This window comes from Nannospalax galili, unplaced genomic scaffold, assembly GCF_000622305.1.
Source record: "Nannospalax galili isolate Female #2095 unplaced genomic scaffold, S.galili_v1.0 scaffold1631, whole genome shotgun sequence".
NCBI lineage: Eukaryota > Metazoa > Chordata > Mammalia > Rodentia > Spalacidae > Nannospalax > Nannospalax galili.
Genome location: NW_008329035.1, coordinates 1,232,108 through 1,251,522, shown reverse-complemented (window position 1 = coordinate 1,251,522; position 19,415 = coordinate 1,232,108). Strand labels below are relative to the sequence as shown.

Sequence of the window (19,415 nt, the reverse complement as noted above, 5' to 3'; positions counted from 1 at the left end):
AGAAGATTCAATGCACTTGTTTTTTCTGGTATATATTTACTTTACCTCCAAGCATCACAAATGACCTGGAATTAAGTATCAAAATTTGAATGAATCATATGCTATCATACATTACAAAGAAACAAATAAAAAATATAAACTATTTTATTACATATCAACAACTGTACACCCAAACATTTCTTTTTTGAAGGGAACAGACAAGCCAGGCATGGTCATGGTACATCCTTGTAATCCCAGCATGCAGGATGCTGAGTCAGGAAGATCATCTTGACATTGAGTCCAGCTTGGGCTATATAGTAAGCTTGAAGCCAACCTGAACTAGTGAGATCCTGTCCCAAAAGAGAAAAGTTCTGGGAGAAGAAGAGAGAAGATAGAGCTATATCTAAGCCTTAACTCATTATTAAGACTGCTATATGTGAGCTGGGCATAGTATCTTGGTATCATAAGTCTCTAATCCCATCCCTTAGGGGGTAAATGGAAGAATCAGGAGTTCAAGGTCATCCTCTACTCACAGTGAGTTTGAGACTATCCTGGGCTATATGAGATCCTGTCTTGAAAATAAAAAAATTTAAAAAGGCTATCATATATCTTAGTGATGATGTAAAATAAAAAACTTTATGTATTCATACAGTTGTGCTATTAACCTAAAGATGAATTACAATAAATTTTGTTATATTGGTGGAATATTTTAATGTTCTAACAGAAAGCAAATTCATAATATTGTGTAACTTTTGGATTCAAAATAAATACAACTTAATGTCAAAATTTTAAATATTTTCTTTGAGATAATTTAATTGTGGGCCAGCAAGATGGCTCAGTGGGTAAAAGCACTTCCCACCAAGCTTGACAATATGAGTTTAATTCCTAGAATCCACATGATAGAAAGAAAGAACTGATTTCTGCAGGTTTTCCTCTGACTTCCACAGTGCTCCATAGCACACACATGCACCCATACACATACATACACCAAGATAAATAAATACATAAATTAAGTCCTCTGGCCCACCCTAAAAGAAAAGAGGTAATTTAATTATAAAATTCTTAAAAATTGGAAGTTTAGAGCCAGGCATAATGGTTCACACCTGTAATCCCAGCACAGAGGATGCTTAGGTAGGAGGATCTCAAGTTTGAGGACAGCCTGGGATACCTAATGAGTTCCAGGCCAACTTGAATTATATAGTAGCAAAACCCTCTCTCAAAAATAATTTAAAAGAACTGGAAAGATGACTAAGCAGTTAAGAACACTGACTGCTCTTGCAGAGGACCTGGGTTCCACTCCCAGCATCCACATGGCAGCTAACAACTGTCTGTAACTTCAGTTCCAGGGGATCTGATGCCCTTGTCTAACCTCCAAGGTCATGGCATGACACGAGTGCACTTACCTACATGCAGGCAAACACTCTTACACATAATAATAATAAATAATAATTTTTGGTCTTTTTGAGACTGGATCACAGCTGGCCTGGCACTTGCTATGTAGATCAGGCTGGCCTCAATCTCACAGAGATCCACCTGCCTCTGCCTCCTGAGTGCTGAGACTAAAAGTGTGCACTACCACACCTGGAAATAAAATATTTTTAAAAAAATAATTAAAAAGCTGGGCATAGTGGTGCACACCATTTATACCAGCACTGGGGAAGTAGGCACATCTCTGTGAGATTGATGCAGCCTGGTCTACATAACAAGTTCCAGGCCACCTAGGGCTACAGGGAGAGCCTGTCAAAAAAAAAAGACCAAAAAGAAGTTAAACATATATATATATATATATGACTTGTAGCTAAAGCCCTTTAAAGAAAATTTCATTTTTTATAGGTTCCAATTTATTGTGCCTAAAGAATGGAGCAGCAAATACAGACCTGTATGCATTCATCTGGCTGGAACAGGAGACCATGTAAGATTTGGGACATTATGACATTTTAATACCTAGAACATTTGTTGACACTAATACATAGCAATGGGTTATTGTATTTGTTTAAGTATATCATCTTTTCTTTCCTTAGCATTACTGGAGGCGGCGAACACTCATGGCTCGTCCTATGATTAAGGAGGCCCGAATGGCTTCATTGTTACTAGAAAACCCTTATTATATCCTTTTGTGATACCTTAAAAGTTACTTTCTTATTATTTATATATTTATTCATCAAAAGGAATAGTCATTAATAACTAACATTTAATTTTTTATTTCTATTTTATGTGTATAAGTGTATTGCCTGTGTGTGGGTAAGTGCATCTGTGTCGTGCAGTGCCCTTGGAGGACAGAAGAGGGCATCAGATCCACTGGAACTGGAGTTACAGTTGTTAGCCACCATGTGCGTGCTGGGATTTGAACCCAGGTCTTCTGCAAGAACAGCCAGTGCTCTTTACTGAGCCATCACTCCAGCCCAAAAAACTAATTTTTAAAATCAGTTAAATTCAGTCATCACTTTCAGAAAATATTTAAAAAGCAAAAATGAGAAAAGACTGAAAGGGTTTTGTTTTTGGGGTTTTTTTGGTATTTATTTATTTATTTATTTGTTTGCCTTTAAAAACAATATAATGGTAAGTAGAGGCAGAAGGATTTGGAGTTCAAGACCAGCTTTGGCTACAGGAGGTTGAGGCAGAAGGGTTGCAAGTTTGAAGCCTACATAGCCAGCCTAACATTATTTTACTCCTGTTATATGATAATAGTAAATTGTACTTCTATTTCCTGAGACTCTTATGCAGGACTTACTTGTAATAAGTCAAGTGTTTGCTATTAAGGAAATATTCATTTTTTATTTATAGTAAAGGTGAAGGTTTAGAACAATACTTAACTTAATTTTCAAGATGACATCAGACTTCACAGAAGAAGAAAAGAAACTGATGCACAGATATAAAGATATAAAGATTTCTGGTAATAAAAGAAATTTAAAGTTCAGTAATTACCAATGATTTTTTTTTAAGTTAACACAGTATTTAGGAAAGCTACTGTGAAAGGGGCACTCATTAAAAATGACTGAAAATTAGTTTAACCCCTTTTTATTAAAGATGTATTTTACTTTTATGTGTATGTGTCTATGTGTGGGTATATGCACATGAGTACAGGTACCCAAGGATGCCAGAGGTGTCAGATCCCCTTGGATCTCAAATTACAGGTGGTTTGAGCCATTTGACATGAATGCCAGGAACTGAACTCAGATCCTCTGCAAGAGCAGCAAGTGCTCTGAACCACTGAAGTGGCTCTTCAGCCCCTAATACTTTTACAAAAGCAGTTTTAACCTATGTTTCACATCTGCGCCAGGGACACAGTTCAGTCAGTAAAGTGCCTGCCATACAGACACTGAGAACCTAAGATCAGGTCCCTTAAGACATTATATCAATAAACTTCATTTTTCAATCTAAACTCACAATTATACAACCCAATAATTATGCTAAATACATTAATTTGTACATTTCAAATGAGTGAATTTTCTGGTATGTGATTATATCTCAGTGAAACTATGCAAATTAAAAAAAATTAAGTTGAAAAATATGAGAACTTCCAAACAGCTTATTGAAGTAACTGGGAAGTAGTTTCTTGGATACTGTATTCAAATTTAACTATTTTGTTTAAATATGTTTTGTGACAAAAGTATATTTAATTATTTTAAAACTTTCTCTTTGACCCATGTTCTCAAATGGCTGCAGGAAACCCAAAGACCAAGTGTAAGTATCTGTCACTTTCATTTTCTTTACTTTTGCAATCTTTAGAGTAAATTTTTGGTAACTTTGTGCTATCTTTCCTAAGTTTACTTGTAAAACTATAGAGGAAAGTTGACTTGAATTCTTGTTTTAAGATTTTTGCATTTTAATATCTGGTAAAGTGATAGAATTAAGAAACTTTAATAGGCTGACTTAGGACATATTTTGTGAAATCATACTTGAACAAATGATAAGACTGTCCATTTTATAGAGATTTTTTTTCCTTGTGTGTGTGTGTATGTGTGTGTGTGCGTGCATGCATGCGTGTGCATGTGAATGCAGGTACCTGCAGAATCTAGAGCAAGCGTTGGATCCCCTGGAACTAGAGTTACAGGCAGTTGTGCCTCACCCAGTGTGGATGCTTTGTTCCTCTGCAAGAGCAATATGTGCTCTTAACAAGCCCTGAGCCATCTCTTCAGACCTCAAACTTTGTCCCTTTAAAAGTGTATTTATTTTATACAATTAAACATTCTTTTTATTCTTATATAAAGTATAAGAAGTCTAAAGATAAACTTTTTCTGGACTTTTTATTTTTTGAGATAGTGCTTCACTATGTAGTTGTGGCTGACCTGGAACTCACTATGTCAACCAGGCTAAGCTGGGATTAAAGGCATGCCTCACCATGCCTGTTTTGAGGATTTTTTTTTTTTAATTTTCATGTGTATGAGTGTATTGCCTGAATGTATGTAAGTGAACCCGTGTTGTTCAGTGCCTGCAGTGGTCAGAAGAGAGGGTCGCATCCTCTGGAACTGGAGTTACAGACAGTTGTTAGCCACCATGTGGGTGCTGGGAATTGAATCCTAGTCCCCTGCAAGTGCAGTCAGTGCTCTTAATCATGGAGCCATCTCTCCAGTCCCTGAAGATTTTTTTTTTTTTTTTTGGTGGCAGGGCAGGGCAGCTGGAACTCACTATATAGACCAGGCTGGCCTTGAACTCACGGAGATCTGCCTGCCTCTGCCTCCCAAGTGCTGGGATTAAAGGCACACACCACCAAGCCAGCTGAAGATTTTTTGTGTGTGTGTGTGTGTGCTTGCCTGCATGTTTGTATACTCACACAGGTGTGTGTGCCTGCAGAAATCATAGAGGGCATTGGATTCCCTGAAACTGGAGTTACAGGTGGTTGTGAGCTACTACATGGGTGCTGAGAACTGAACCTGGACACTCTGCAAGATCAGCAAGTGCACTTAACTACTGATCCACCCCTCCAACCTTTTTTTCTGGTCTTTTAAAATGATAAACTTTGATAACTGTTGTAGTCTGTTTGGGTTTTTTTTAACTAAAATCTTTATTGAGAATTTCATACATGCATATAAATAAGGTGTTTTGATCAAATCCATACCCACTCCCTCCCCTCCAACAGCTCCCATCATTCACTCTCCCTTCCTGTTCCTTGCCCACTGATTCCTTTTCTGGCCCCCTTTCTTTCTTTCTTTCTTTCTTTCTTTCTTTCTTTCTTTCTTTCTTTCTTTCTTTCTTCTTTCTCTCTCTCTTTCTTTCTTTTTTTTAATTCTAAAATTTGACCCTAGGCAGAGGCAGGTGGATCTCTGTAAGATCAAGGCAAGCCTGGTCTACATAATTGAGTTCCGGGTCAGCTGGGGCTACAGAGAGACCCTGTCTCAAAAAGACAAAGAAAAAAATGGCCCTAGTTGTGGAATACAGTGACAATAAGGAAAGTCCTCTCAGGGTTGGGAATGTGGCTCAATAGTATAGTGCTTGTTTTGCTTGTACAAACCCTTGGGTTCTAGCCATCACCCTATAAAAAAAGAAGGAAAAGAAAAACTGAGTGAGGGAGAATAGTAATTCATGTTCTGTTATGGAAGGTAGTGAGCATAATTAGATGTTTTAAGATATTTATCAATGCCAAGAAGGTGGGGCAGGGGGGAGGGGGCGAGCAGGACAATGGGAAAAAGAGTCTCAACAGTTACCACAAGAAGAGTTGTATATATACTGTGAAGGAGCCATCCTGGTAAAGACCTAGAATATTGTCCACAGAAAAGGAACAGTAACCAAAAATCCCAGTGTAAGTATGTGGAATGTGGGGAGGGGAAACACTTCTTGAGGTCAGAGAAGGAGCAAGGGACAGATTAGGAAGGGCCACCATGCTTTAAATTTTACTGAATGAGTAGTGTCTGGAAGATTTTAAGATCAGTGGCCTGATTCCTGCTTTTAGAAGCTTACTTTGACCTGAGCCAAGAGTATCAGGAAAGAATCCAAATTATTTCCAATAATTCAGGAAAGTTTCACAAAGTGGCAAACCTGTGGTGGCAAATGTTCTAACTAATTTTGAAACTAAAATGATAAGACCTTCTGGGGCCTGAGGAGATGTCTCAGTGAATAAGAGCACTTACTATGCAAGCATGAGGACCTGAACTCAAATCCCTAGATCCCAGGTTGAAAGCCAGGTGTGGTTACCTACACCTGTAACCCCAGTACTAGGGGATGGGGTTAGAGCCGAAACAGGAGCATCTTTGGGGTTTGCTGGCTGGCAGCCAAGCTCCAAGTTCAGTGAGAGATCCCGTCTAAAAGAAATAAAACAGAGATACCCAATGTCTTCCTCTGGCCTCTGCACACATGGTTGTTTGCAACCCCATACACGTAACACACATTCATACACATAAGATGATAAGATTTTTTTTAAGCAAAAAGAAAAATGATTAAAACTTGGTGAACTAGATGTTCATGGGAAATCAAAAGCTCTGACCTGAGCCAGGCATGGTGGCAGATACCTATATTCACAGCACTTAGGAGGTGGAGGCAGAAGGGTCAGGAGTTCAAGGCCAGCTTGGGATATATAAGACCTTTTCTCAGAAAAACAAACAAAAACAACTTACCCCTGGTGGTACAAGCCTATAATTCCAACTCCTCAGGAAGCTAAAGCAGGAGGCTCTCAAGTTCAAGGACTGCCTAGGCTACAGAGCAAGTTTAAAGACAGCCGAACAATTTAGAGACTCTCTCAAAATAGAGAGTAGTAAGAAGGCTAGAGATGTAGCATCTGGTGGAAGGGCACTTGCTTACCATGTGTGAGGCCCTAGGTTCAGTCCCCAATACTGCAGACAATAAAAATTTAAAAGGAAGGCTTACATGGAAATGGGTTGTGGTGGAGGCAAACCTGTCCACTCTGAGGAATAGATTGGAATGAACTTTGTGAAACTGTGTGAAAAATTGAAGTCCAAGCTAAATCAAGAATATTCAATCTGGAACCAAACTCTGGATTCAAATCCAGGTCATGTCTTTACCTTATCAATAAACTGCTTAAAAATTGAAAAGTGTATTGAGTCCAACAAGAGGCAACCTGGGTTAATAAAAAGACTGAGTCATGGAGACTTAGGCTGGAATTATAACTTGCCGTTTACTAATTATATGTCTTAGCCTCTTTAAGTACCAGTTACCTCATTTATAGTATGCAAATACTAATATCTTCCTTACAGAATTGTTGATAGAATTATGTTTAGAAAATATTATTTCTCATATTACTTACTCAAGAAATAGATTGAAAAAATATTGTTAAAAAAATGCCAGGAGCCGGGTGTGGTGGTGCACACCTTTAATCTCAGCACTTTGAGAGACAGAGGCAGGCGCATCTCTGTGAATTCAAGGGCAGTCTGGTCTACATAGTGACTTCCAGGCCAGCTGGGGTTACAGGGAGATCATGTCTCAAAAAGACCAAAAAAATAAAAATTAAAAAATACCAGGCATGGTGATAGATACCTTTAATTCCAATACTCAGGAGACAGAGGCAGGCCTGTGTGAGATGAGGCCAGTCAGGTCTACATAACAAGTTCTAACTCAGCTGGGGCTACAAAGAGACCCTGACTCAAAACAAACAAACAAAAAAAAAGATACTGGCTCCTGGCTGGGCATATAGCTTAGTGACAGAACACTTACCTGGTGTGGGAAAGGCTCTATATTTGATTCACAGGCTGCTGTTTTGTTTTGTTTGCATTTTTGGAAATTGAATGAGGTACCTCATCAAGTTGTGCAAGCTGGCCTTGAACTTTTGATTTTCCTGACTCAACCTCCTTAAGTGATCATAGTCATGAATCACCCTGTCTAGCTTCTTTCTTTTTTTTTTTTTTTTTTAAAAAAAGTCATCTAAGTCTACTAAGTCTATTTTCATCAAAAGTGAGTGAACAGTTAGACTGGTCCACCATCAACATCCGCTTTCCCAGAAGCTTACCTTAGCTTCTGTGGAAAAGAAGAAGCTGAATGATGGGAACCAGAGCCTGAGAATTTAAGACTTCCATACAAGGCCAAAACATTTTGTAATGAGATAGAGCAAACTACCTTGAGGATAGGAGACAAAGATAAAGTGAACTCTTTTCTGATGGACTTTGTGATATGTTTTGATGGAGGAGAGCACGGGGTTTTGTTTTTATTTGATTTGTTACTGTTAGTTAATATTTGAAACAGGTTCTCACTTGTAGAATCCAGGTTAACCTTGAATTCCTGTTCCTCCTGCTTCAGCCTTCTGATGAATCTTATCAAAATATACAAAAATTCACTTAATCATTATTTAATAGATGCCTATTTTTAGCAATTTTGTGCAAATAACCAGTGGCCATAAAGATTAGCAATTTGAAAACCGAACCTTGGCCATCAAAGAGCTTAATAGCTGGTGTCTACCAAGTCTTTCCTCAGAGCATGTTACAGAAGGCAGGGTTGTTTTTTTTTTTTAATGAGAATTATGCTCTTGTAGTACTATTGTAGGCCCTCCACGAAGGACAGCATTTGTGAAGTAGAGGCTGATGGAGCAGAAGTTCCAGGTCATGCTTAACTTCAGGTGAATTCAAGGCCAGCCTGGGCAACATGAGACCCTGTGTCAAGAAAAAAATGCAAATCATAATAAGAAAATGAAAACATTAAATTCTAGATACATTGATTTTTTTTAATTAATTTAGCCAGGTTTCATGAGACACACCTGAATTCCCAGCACTAAGGTTAAAGCAGATGGATCTGGAGTTCAAGGCCAACCTGGGGTACATAACAAGACCCTGTCTCAAATATCAGTTAATTTAAGCATATATTTTTTAGAGTGAAACATGGTGGCACACACCTGAAATCCCAGAACTTAGGAGGAAGAGGCAGGAAGTTCTCAAATTCATGGCTATCCTGGGCTACATGGTGACTTTAAGGCCAGCCTGGCCAACACAGCAAGCCTTCATTTCAGAAAAATTAAGAATGTAAAAGTGGACCAGTGAAATGGCTGATCGGGTAAAGGCACTTGCTACACAAGCCTTAGTTCAATTTCTGAAACCCACTTAAAGGTGAAAGGAGAAAACTGATTCCACAAAGTTGTCCTCTCACACATGCTGCAGCATGTACGTGTCATGCATGTGTGCATGCACACACACATACAGTAATAATTTTTTAAGTTTAAAAAAGTTTAAAATGTAAATACATGAAATCATTTTCTGTTTTGTTTTGTGAGGCCAGAAGGTCCAGCTTGAAAAACGTGTCTGACCTTTTTGTGATGGGAGGAGCTCTCATTTTAGAGTCTGCAGCCCTTTTGCACTGGCTGGAGAGGGAAGGTTATGGCCCTTTAGGAATGACTGGAATATCCATGGGAGGACATGTAAGCCTTTTCATTTCAACTTATATTTCATTACAGTTATATGTATAAATGGGAATTTTTAATTTACTTTGAGGCATAAAATTATTTTTAGTGTTGGTGAAAGCAGGAAGCAGAAACAGTTCCAATCATGAAGTAATGTTATTTTTGTGTGATATATGTTATAAACATATATTCTATAACTCCTCAGGTATAGCTCAGATTTTGTACTTAATATTTTAAAAGTTAATTATGAAATTGAATTTCTCAAATGTCAAATATAATCCTCACTTTTGCAATTGGTTACAAGAAAACTAAATTGAAACATGCTTTTCCTTTTTTAGTGCATAGTAATTATCCAATATAATAGGTTTTACTATGACATTTTCATAACACATATAATGTACTTCAATAGTTTTCACTTTTCATTTATTGCTTTACTCCATTCCCAGTACCACCAATCTATTTTTCCTTTGTCTAGAAGACTGTACTGAAACAGACTCCTAATGCTTTCTCTGTGTCCATTCTTTTCTAACATTTCTTTTCCTCTGTGATATAACTCGAGTACTCTAAGTCTGATTTTTGCTTTCTTGCTCAAAACCTAGAAGCTTGCTTTACATGGGCTGGGCTGTGCCAGGCACTAGCATCTCTAGTGCCCCCTTGTGCCACTACCTAGCCAAACAACAGCTTTTGCTTGTGCTTCTACTTAAAGCTCCCTTCCTGTAGGAAGCCCTGACTCCCAGCCTTGCGTCCAGACTATATTATCTCTCAGTAGTACTTCACACTGTACCATAGTTGATTGCTTAGCAGTCTCTTTTCCCCATGAAGCAATTAGTTCAGTTAGGACCGGAAGTGTACTCTGGTTCATTGTATGACATACATTTGTCATTGAGTATATTTTTTAAAATACATGATTTGCTATGTAGATCATTTGAATTATAAAAAATTAAATTCAGAGGTTGGAGAGATGGCTTGGTGGTTAAGAGCACTTGCTGCTCTTGCAGAAGACCCAGGTTCAGATCCCAGCACCCATATGGTGCTCAAAACCAGCTGTAATTTCAGTGGCAGAGGATCTGATGACTTCTTCTGGCACCAGGCATGCATATGGTGCACTTAACATACTTTCAGGCAAACACACACATAAATAAATAAATAAATAAATAAATAAATAAATGTAATTTTTAAAAAATTAAGTTCAAGCCGGGCATGGTGGCGCATGCCTTTAATCCCAGCACTCAGGAGGCAGAGGCAGGCAGATCTCTGTGAGTTCAAGGCCAGCCTGGTCTACATAGTGAGTTCCAGGACAGCTGGGGCTACAGGGAGACCCTGTCTCAAAAAGACCCCCCCAAAAAAAATTAAGTTCGGGGGCTGGAGAGATGGCTCAGTGGTTAAGAACACTGGTTGTTTTGAAGAAGACCCGGGTTCGAATCCCAGCACCCACATGGCAGCTAACAACTGTCCGTAACTCCAATTCCAGGGGATCCAACAGCCTCTTCTGTCTTCCGCAGGCATTGCACGACATGGGTGCACTTACCTACACGCAGGCGATACACACATACACATAAAATAAAAAGTTTTTAAATTTTTAAAAAATTTTAAAATTAAGTTCAAAAAGTTACTCAAAGTCAGGTATGGCAGGTGCATGCTTGTAATCCCAGCAGTTGAGAGATTGAGAAAGAAAGAGCACAGATTTGAGGCTGTCTGGGCTACACAGCCTGGGCAAGACTCTCAAAAAATTGTTTTACCTAAAGTTGTATTTTCTTGCTTCCTAAAGGGAAAATTATATGTTGTTGAATTTTTATGATTTGGGGAGTTTACCAAGGTCATAAGAAAGACCTTCTATAAATGTCTACAGACCTGTGTTCACGTCTGATCTCACCAACTACTTACTTTACAAAGTATTTCTTACTACTAAATATTTTTCACTTTGGTGTAGAAACTCTAAACTCACTGTTGTCATATTACAGATGGCTTCCTTAGCAGTATCCAACTGGCCCAAGCCTATGCCATTGATTCCATGTTTGTCTTGGTCCACAGCATCTGGGGTCTTCACTACGGTAATTCAATTGCAGTTTATATTTGATAATATGTAATTAAATATAATTATCTTGGGAGGTCCCCCAAATCACTCCTAGGTTTAATGATCACTAGAAGGAATAATAGAACTTAATATATTTGTCTCATGACTAAAACCGAACCATAGCCAAAGGATATGATACAAAATCAACAAAAGGAAACAGCACATCATGAAAACCTAATGTGAGTTTTGCAAGAATCCTCATCCAGTTTTTTTGGTCTTTATGAGACAAGGTCTCTTTGTAGCCATAGCTGGCCTTGAACTTGCCTTGTAGAACAGGCTGACCCAATCTCACAGAAATCCACCTGCCTTTATCTCCTGAGTGCTGGGGTTAAAGGCATGTACCACCACAGCTACCGTATGCTTAATTCTTGTAGCAGTAAGTTGTGACAGAATATGAAGTGCTAACCATCATTGAATCTAGCAGAGCAGGACTTTAACCGGTGGTTCAGGTGCCCTCTGCCTAGCATGAACTGGAAATTCAGAAGGAATTGCAGTACTAAGCAGAAATTAGATTGCTTTACAAACTGGGTAATATTATATTGTTACCATTTAGGGAAAATTATCAATGTAAAAGCTGTTTATTGATCAAATTCCCAAACTCCAATCAAAGATATAAGCAGGTCTTTCTAAGGATAGATAATCTCAAGCCAGCTTTCATTAACTCTGTCTTATAAAGTAATTAATAAAAATAAAAGTATTGGACAAAATATGTTGAGATTTGATCTTACTTTAATTATTTTAGGGTGTATTGAGTAAATCAATTAATTGGCGGGAGCTGGAAAAGCAATATTATACACAGACAGTTTATGAAGAAGAAATCATTCATATGCTTGAATATTGTGGAGTAAGTATTTTAATGTTCATGTAACAATGGAGTAAAAGTTGATTACGCATTTAATTCAGGTTTCTTCTGCCTTTGTTTTTGAGAGAGATAGAAACTGAGACATAAATAAACAGCCGTTTGTACTCCAATTCCAGGAATCCAACACCCTTTTCTGGTCTCTATGGGCTTTGCACAACACAAGTACACTTACATATATGCAGGCAAAATACTCATTCACGTAAAATAAAAATTAATTTAAAAATAAATTAAAAATAAAAAAAATAAAAGTGATTTGAGCCAGGCCTGATGACACATGCCATAGTGCTAGCACTCAGGAGGCAGAAGCAGGCAGATCTCTGTGAGTTTGAGGCCAGCTTGGTCTACATTGCGAGTTACATGCCAGCCAAGGGTACATAGTGAGACCCTGTCTAAAAAATATATATATATAGAAAAAAAGTGATGTGATTAGCCATTGTCATATAAGTTGCAAATATATCTTTCAGGCATGTCAGTTGTTCTTTGAACTTTGCTTTTAGTATAGATAACAAATGTTATTTTTATTTGAATTATGTTTTATATTTATAAGTTAATAAACTTAGAATATACTTTTAAGGCTTTCATAGGCAATATTTTTTCATTAATAATATCTAATTCTTGTTAGTCTGTCCCAAGAAAGAGGTTTGAAGTAGCTGATATTTCTTATACATTGTCCTGATACACTCCAGATATAGACATTCTGAAGTTAAGGCAGATTTTAGATCTTGAAATTTTTGGCAATAAAACATGATTCAGATTGATACTGTTTAATGTTTAGTAAGAAACACTTAGTAATTAACATGTAATTTATCTCAGTCTTCCTTCACATTTTACTATCTGTTTTTTCCTTTGTCCCTGGTTAAGAATGATAGTAAATCTACCATTTAGAAAAACTTTGCCATTTAAACCATTTTGAAATGGTATGATTCAGGGCCGGAGAGATGGCTCAGCAGTGAAGAGCACAGACTGCTTTTCCAGAGGACTTGGATTTGATTCCCAGCACCTACTTGGCTGCTACTTGGTTGGAAGTCTAGTTCCAAGGGATCCAATACCCTCTTGTGGCCTCCATGGGCATCACATGCATGGGTACACTTTACATACATGTAGGCAAAACACACAAAATATCGATCATTCAATCAGTCAATAATTTGAAATGGTACAATTCGTCGACAGTGAGTACATTCACACTCTTGTGCAGCCATAACCACCATCCATCTCTAGAATGTTTTCATCTTCTCAAACTAAAACTTCCCACTGAACTGTAATTACTACTTTCACCTTCTTGCACACCTAACAACCACCAGTTTCTTTCCATCTCTGAATGTGACTGAGGAGGACCTAGTTATAAGCAGAATTGTGTATCTGTCCCTTTGTTTCTGGCTTATTCACATGGCATAATGTCTTCAGTGTTCATATGTCTTTTTAAAAATTATTTTGATTTTTTTTAATTTTGTGTATATGAGTATTTTGCCTGCATGTATTTGTGTACTCATGTCCTGCAGTACCCACAGAGGCCAGGTGTTGGATCCCCTGGATCTGGCATTATGAATGACTATTAGCTTCCATGTATGTGCCAGGAACTGAACCCAGATCCCCTCTAAAGTATCTCTCCAACCCTTTACCCATATGTCTTAAAAGGAAATTTAGAGCTGGAGGTGGTGGCACATGCCTGTAATCTCAGTACTTGGGAAGCTGATGTAAAAGAATCACAAGTTCATGGCCAGCCTTAGCTACATAGGAAGAATTGTCTCATAAAAGGCAGGGAGATGTAATGTGGGGCTTGGTAATATATGCTTGTAATCCTTGTACTTGGGAAGCTAAGGCAGGAGGGTCAAGAATTGGACAGGAGCCTGAGCTATTTATTGGGACACTGTGCCAAAAAAATAAGTGGGGGAAACTTGTGTTGTGGTTATTGTTGCTTTTTTTCTTGACAAGTTCTCACTATTAGCCTAGGCTAGCCTGGAACTTCCTGTCCTTCTGCCCCAGCTTGCTAAGTGTTGTGATTACAGGTGTGTGCTACTACACCTAGCTTTTCATTAATTTTTAAAACAATATTCCATTGTATGTGTCTTAACATACTTTGCTTATCTATTGATAATTTTTCTTGTTTTAAATATGCTATATTAAGTTGTACTGTATAGTAAATGTTTTCTTTTTCTCATATATTCAGACAGATTCTTTCAAAATGGGACATGAGTTCATGAAATGCTTTCCTAGCAGTGCAGACAAGCTGACTAATCTGAATCTGGTTTCCAGAAGTTTAAATTTAGATATGTCAGACCAAGTTGTGTCCCAAAAGCCTGCTGAGTGCTGTAATTCTGGTAAAACATCTATCAGTGCTACATCAAAAGGACACTTGTTTCAAGATAACTCTAAGATAGAGTGCTTGAATCAAACACTTGCAGCCCACAAAAGTTGTTATTCAAATTACAACCCTCAGTCATATCACCTGCTCAGCAGAGAACAGAGAAGAAACAACCTTCAAAAAGAATCTTTAATATTCATGAAAGGCGTCATGGATGAATGCACTCATGTAGCAAACTTCTCAGGTACTGATTTTCATATGAAATTGTGAACATTTGTGATATGTTGTTAACAGTTGTTAAATATATTTAAGGAAGCTCTATGAGATTTCTGACATTTTCAATAATTTGGGTGGGAGGGAGGTTCTGGAATGTGTTCCCTCAAGATAAATCGGTCATTTAACTGTATCACTTTTTATCCTTGAAAACCTAAGACTACCTTATTCATTCAAAAATGCATTAAGAATGGGCCGGGACTGTAACTCAGTTTAAGAGTGCTTGCCTAGTCTATATAAGGCCTTGGGTTCAATCCCTAGCACTGGAAGAAAAAAAAAAAAGAAGAAAACAAAAAAGCATTAGCTTAGCTTTTGAGCCAAGTGTGGTAGAACAGGCCTGTAATCCCAGTACTAAGAAGTAGAGGCATTGGGGTTGGAGAGATGGCTCAGCAGTTAAGATTACTACTGACTGCTCTTGCTGAAGACCTAGATTCAGTTCCCAGCACTGGTGTTAGATGGCAGCTAACAATCATCTACCAGTTTCAGGGGCTCCGATACCATCTTCTGACTTCCACGGGCATTGCACGACATGGGTGCACTTACACACATGTAGGCAATACACTCATACACAAAACAATAATTTTTTTTAAAGTAGAGACAGGTGGGTTAAGAGTTCAGAGTTGTACTTAGCTACATAGTGACTCAGAGGCCAGTCTGGACTGCATGAGAACCCTGTATTTTTAAAAAAGAAATATTTGTTTCATTTTATTAGCTGAATATTATGGTATATCACTTTCTTTTTTGTGTATGTGTGTTCATTTGTATATACACATAATGGTGGAAGCCAGAGGTCAACAACAGGTGTTTTCCTTAGTCATTCTCCACTTTATTTTTTTAAGTTTTATTTAATAAGTTTTTTTCCTGCATGTATATAAGTTCACCCATGTTGTGAAATGCTTAAAGAGGCCAGAGGAGGGAGTCATGTCCTGTGGAACTGGAGTTATGGATGGATGGTTGTGAGCCATCATGTGGGTGCAGGAAACTGAACCTGTATCCTCTGTAAGAACAGCCAGTGCTCTTAATCACTGAGGCATCTCTCTAGCCCCCACTTTATTGTTTTTGAGACAAGTTCTCTCACTGACCCTGGAGTTTACCAATTCTGATAAACTTGTTGGCCAACAAGTTCTAGGAATCTTCCTGTCTCTACCTCTCCAGTGCTGGGATTATAAGCAAAACTACCATGCCCAGCTTTTCACATGGGTTCTGGGGATCCAAATGTCTTCATGCTTGTGTGGCAAGCACTTTACCAACTAAGTCATTTCCCCAGCCCTTCTATTTTTGATATGGAGTCTCACTAAGTTGCCTAGGCTGGCCTTGGACTTGTATTCCTTCTACCTCAACCTCCAAAGTATCTAGGGTTACATGTTTGGTATATGATTTAAAGGTATTTATATTTTTTAAAAGTTGAGCTTTTTAACACACCAAAATTCTATACTTAGTTCCAGTTGACCCAAGCCTCATTATAGTGGTACAAGCCAAAGAAGATGCCTATATTCCACGCACAGGTGTTCGAAGTCTACAAGAAATCTGGCCTGGTTGTGAAATCCGATACCTAGAAGGGGGTCATATTAGTGCTTATCTTTTTAAACAAGGACTATTCAGGTAAGCTGATTTGTACTCTGCTGGTCGTTAGGGGAAATACTTTTTTTTACCTTAAGAAATATGTGGAGGGCCAAGACAGAAGGGCACTAAAACATAATTAAGATACATAGTATTTTATATCTCAGTTTAGTGAGGTCTTTTGCTTTCTCCTATGTTGTCTTCTTATTTTCTTTTTTAGAGAACATGGGGTATAGGATATCCCTATATGCTTTATCTGGTAGTTTTACTCACAATTTTAGAAATAGAGATGTTGACTGTCCTTCCCCCCTTTTTGCTAATGACTATTCTTTACATTTAATTTTAGGCAAGCCATCTATGATGCATTTGAACGCTTCCTTAATAAATATGCTAATTAATTGGATCACCATGTTGCATAATCAGTGTAGGCAACCTGTTTCCTACAAAAGGAGTTCACCCTGTGATGATGTGAAAAACAAACACAGTACTACCTATCTGATTGCTGCCGTATTCATCTGTAATACAGTGATATGGGTCAGTCAGTAAACAACTTAAAATACATTTCAGTAATGTAAAGGAAGTACTTGAATTATATAATCTTGAAGTATTTGTTATTATTTGAAAATCTCATATACCTAATATGTTGTCTGTTGTTGCTATTTATGAAAATTTCAAGTTTTTAATTATAACTTACTGATTCAGAAAAATTTATTTATAGAAACCTATTGGTTTTTAATAGAATTGTTGAGACAAACTAAGATTGTAACATTACATATACTGTATACCCTTATATGCCATTTTTGCTATTAACTTGATTTAAAAATCTTGTATCTTTCTCCTTTTTTTGGCTGTGTGTTAGATTTATAATCTAGTTTTCAACTTCAGGTAATTTTCTTTAATAGAAATACCTAAGACGTTTCAGTGTTAGCTTTGAATTAAAAAGAAATCCTGACTGCTGAGATAGCTGTACTTGCTAGTACACACCTGTAATCCCAGCACTTGAGAGGTGGAGGCAGGAGGGTCAAAAATTCAAGGTCATTCTCCCCTATGTGCCAAATTTGAGGCCAGTCTGGGCCACATGAGACCATCTTTTTAAAAAAAAATCCCTGACTGCTTTGTAGACATACGCTTTGATAATTAAAATGAATGCTGAAATACATAAATAAGATTAATTAGACTAAAATAGGTTTTAAATTTTTACTGAAGATTAGGTCAGAGAAAAAGTCAGGGCTGGGGTGTAGCTCAGTAGAGTATTTAACTGGCATGTGTAGGTTCAAGGGCCAGTCTTCAGCACTGCCAAAAAGAAAACAAAAGGTGGTAGGGGGAGCCAAACATATTTTCTCTATTTAAGAGAGTTTCAAGTTTTGAAAACTGGAAATACTGGAAAACCTTTCCATTAATTGGTAGATCCTGTGTACAGCATTTCTTGTATACCTGCTCTTCAGTTACTGAAGAGTTAACAGCTTTGACTTTTTAATATCAGAATTTAATAGCCACATATGATATTAATTCCTATTGTATAAACTACTGTACAGAAAGACTTTAGGTTTTATACACTACTAACATTTTAAGTGGGGATAATATGGCTAGACTTGGTGCTGATGTTAAACTTATCTGAAGCTAAAATGTTTAAAAGGTAAAACATGTTTTTAGTATTGAATGAAAGTATGGAGTAAATGTGTTTGTTTGAAATTTGTACTGTCCTTTCATTTAAACCATGTCTTGCTGGTCTAGTAAGAACATGTGAATTGTAATATGCCTTCGCAGCTTTTTAAAGATGTGTCACTCTAAGCCTCCATCATTGACATTTGTAACAGCTGTTTAAAAATGATTATTGTAGCTGGGCATGGTGGCGCACGCCTTTAATCCAAGCATTTGGGAGGCAGAGGCAGGCGGATCTCTATGAGTTCAAGGCCAGCCTGGTCTACACAGTGAGTTTAAGCCAGCTGGGGCTACAGGGATACCCTGTCTCAAAAAAAAAAAAAAAAAAAAAAAAAAAAAAAGGATTACTGTTAAGTCATTGATAGCAAAGTGGTAACTGCTTGGGAACAGCTAAAACAGCACAGTGCAGCTATTAAAAACTGGATTACAGTGTTTGTTACACAATATATAGAGTGAAGTGATATTACTGAATGGTTTTTGAACAATAGTTTAGTGAAACAAATCCTTTATTCTTTTTTTTTTTTTTTTTTTTTTTTTTTTTTTTGTCTTTTTGAGACAGGAGCTTCCTGTAGCGCCAGCTGACCTGGAACTATGTAGACCAGGGACCAGGTTGGCCTCGAACTCACAGAGATCTGCCTGCTTCTGCCTCCCAAGTGCTGGGACTGCAGGCATAGGCCACGACACCCAGCCCATGTAAGCATTTCTTATTTAGCAGTAGCATACTATGGTGTATGATATTTCTATTGGTAAAATAATGAAATTTTGATACAGTTTTAATTAACTCTTAGATGTAACTAATTTTCCCAAGTAAAATGTCAAAGGTTATTTTTAAATTTTCATCTTTCAAGAACTAGGCATGGTCACACAAGCCTGTAATCCCAGCACTTGGGAGGCAGAGGCAGGAGGATCAACCAGAAGTTTAAGACTAGTGTGGTCTTTATAGCATGTTCCAGGTCAGCCAGGGCTAGCTATATAGTGACACTGTCTCAAATAAACTTATTTTCATTTTCTAAGTGTTGTTTTGTTTTGTTTTGTTTTGTTTTTGTCTAAGATTCAAAGATTAACTCACAGAGGAAAATAACTTTTCTCACATTTCTTTAAATCCACTCTTCAAAATTATAGCTTAAGTATTCTCAAATACACACACCCATATACACTTACATTTGTAAATTTTATGTATATTTATATATATGCATATATATTCTTTGAGAAACAAATATATTCTTAAAGAAGTGCCATCTACCTTTTTTCTGCCATTTTATGAATTAGGGATATATAAGATGCTACAAATTTCATTCACATGAGTTGCAACCTGTTAGACCTCATAGGCTAGTTTGGCCCACAGTTTTACATGGTATATATAAAATTTCAGTTTGGAAAGTGTTTAAATTGGTACATATTCCAATTCTGCCACTGAGCTCTCTTCTAG

At 37.4% G+C, this 19,415-nt stretch overlaps 1 protein-coding gene across 2 annotated transcripts in view; it reads left to right on the top strand.

The window, feature by feature from the left end:
* Positions 1 to 18,265, top strand: part of Abhd18 (abhydrolase domain containing 18) — a gene marked incomplete at its 5' end in the record, with an annotated part of 30,102 nt that extends 11,837 nt beyond the window's left edge. The window contains 9 exon segments of one of the 2 annotated variants that reach the window (XM_017797369.2): positions 1,813 to 1,891; positions 2,001 to 2,085; positions 3,636 to 3,663; positions 9,133 to 9,271; positions 11,215 to 11,304; positions 12,070 to 12,171; positions 14,357 to 14,735; positions 16,204 to 16,366; positions 16,671 to 18,265. In XM_017797369.2, the coding sequence (XP_017652858.2) occupies positions 1,813 to 1,891; positions 2,001 to 2,085; positions 3,636 to 3,663; positions 9,133 to 9,271; positions 11,215 to 11,304; positions 12,070 to 12,171; positions 14,357 to 14,735; positions 16,204 to 16,366; positions 16,671 to 16,722 (1,117 nt within the window). 2 annotated transcript variants of the gene reach the window in all.
* Positions 18,266 to 19,415: the final 1,150 nt, after the last annotated feature.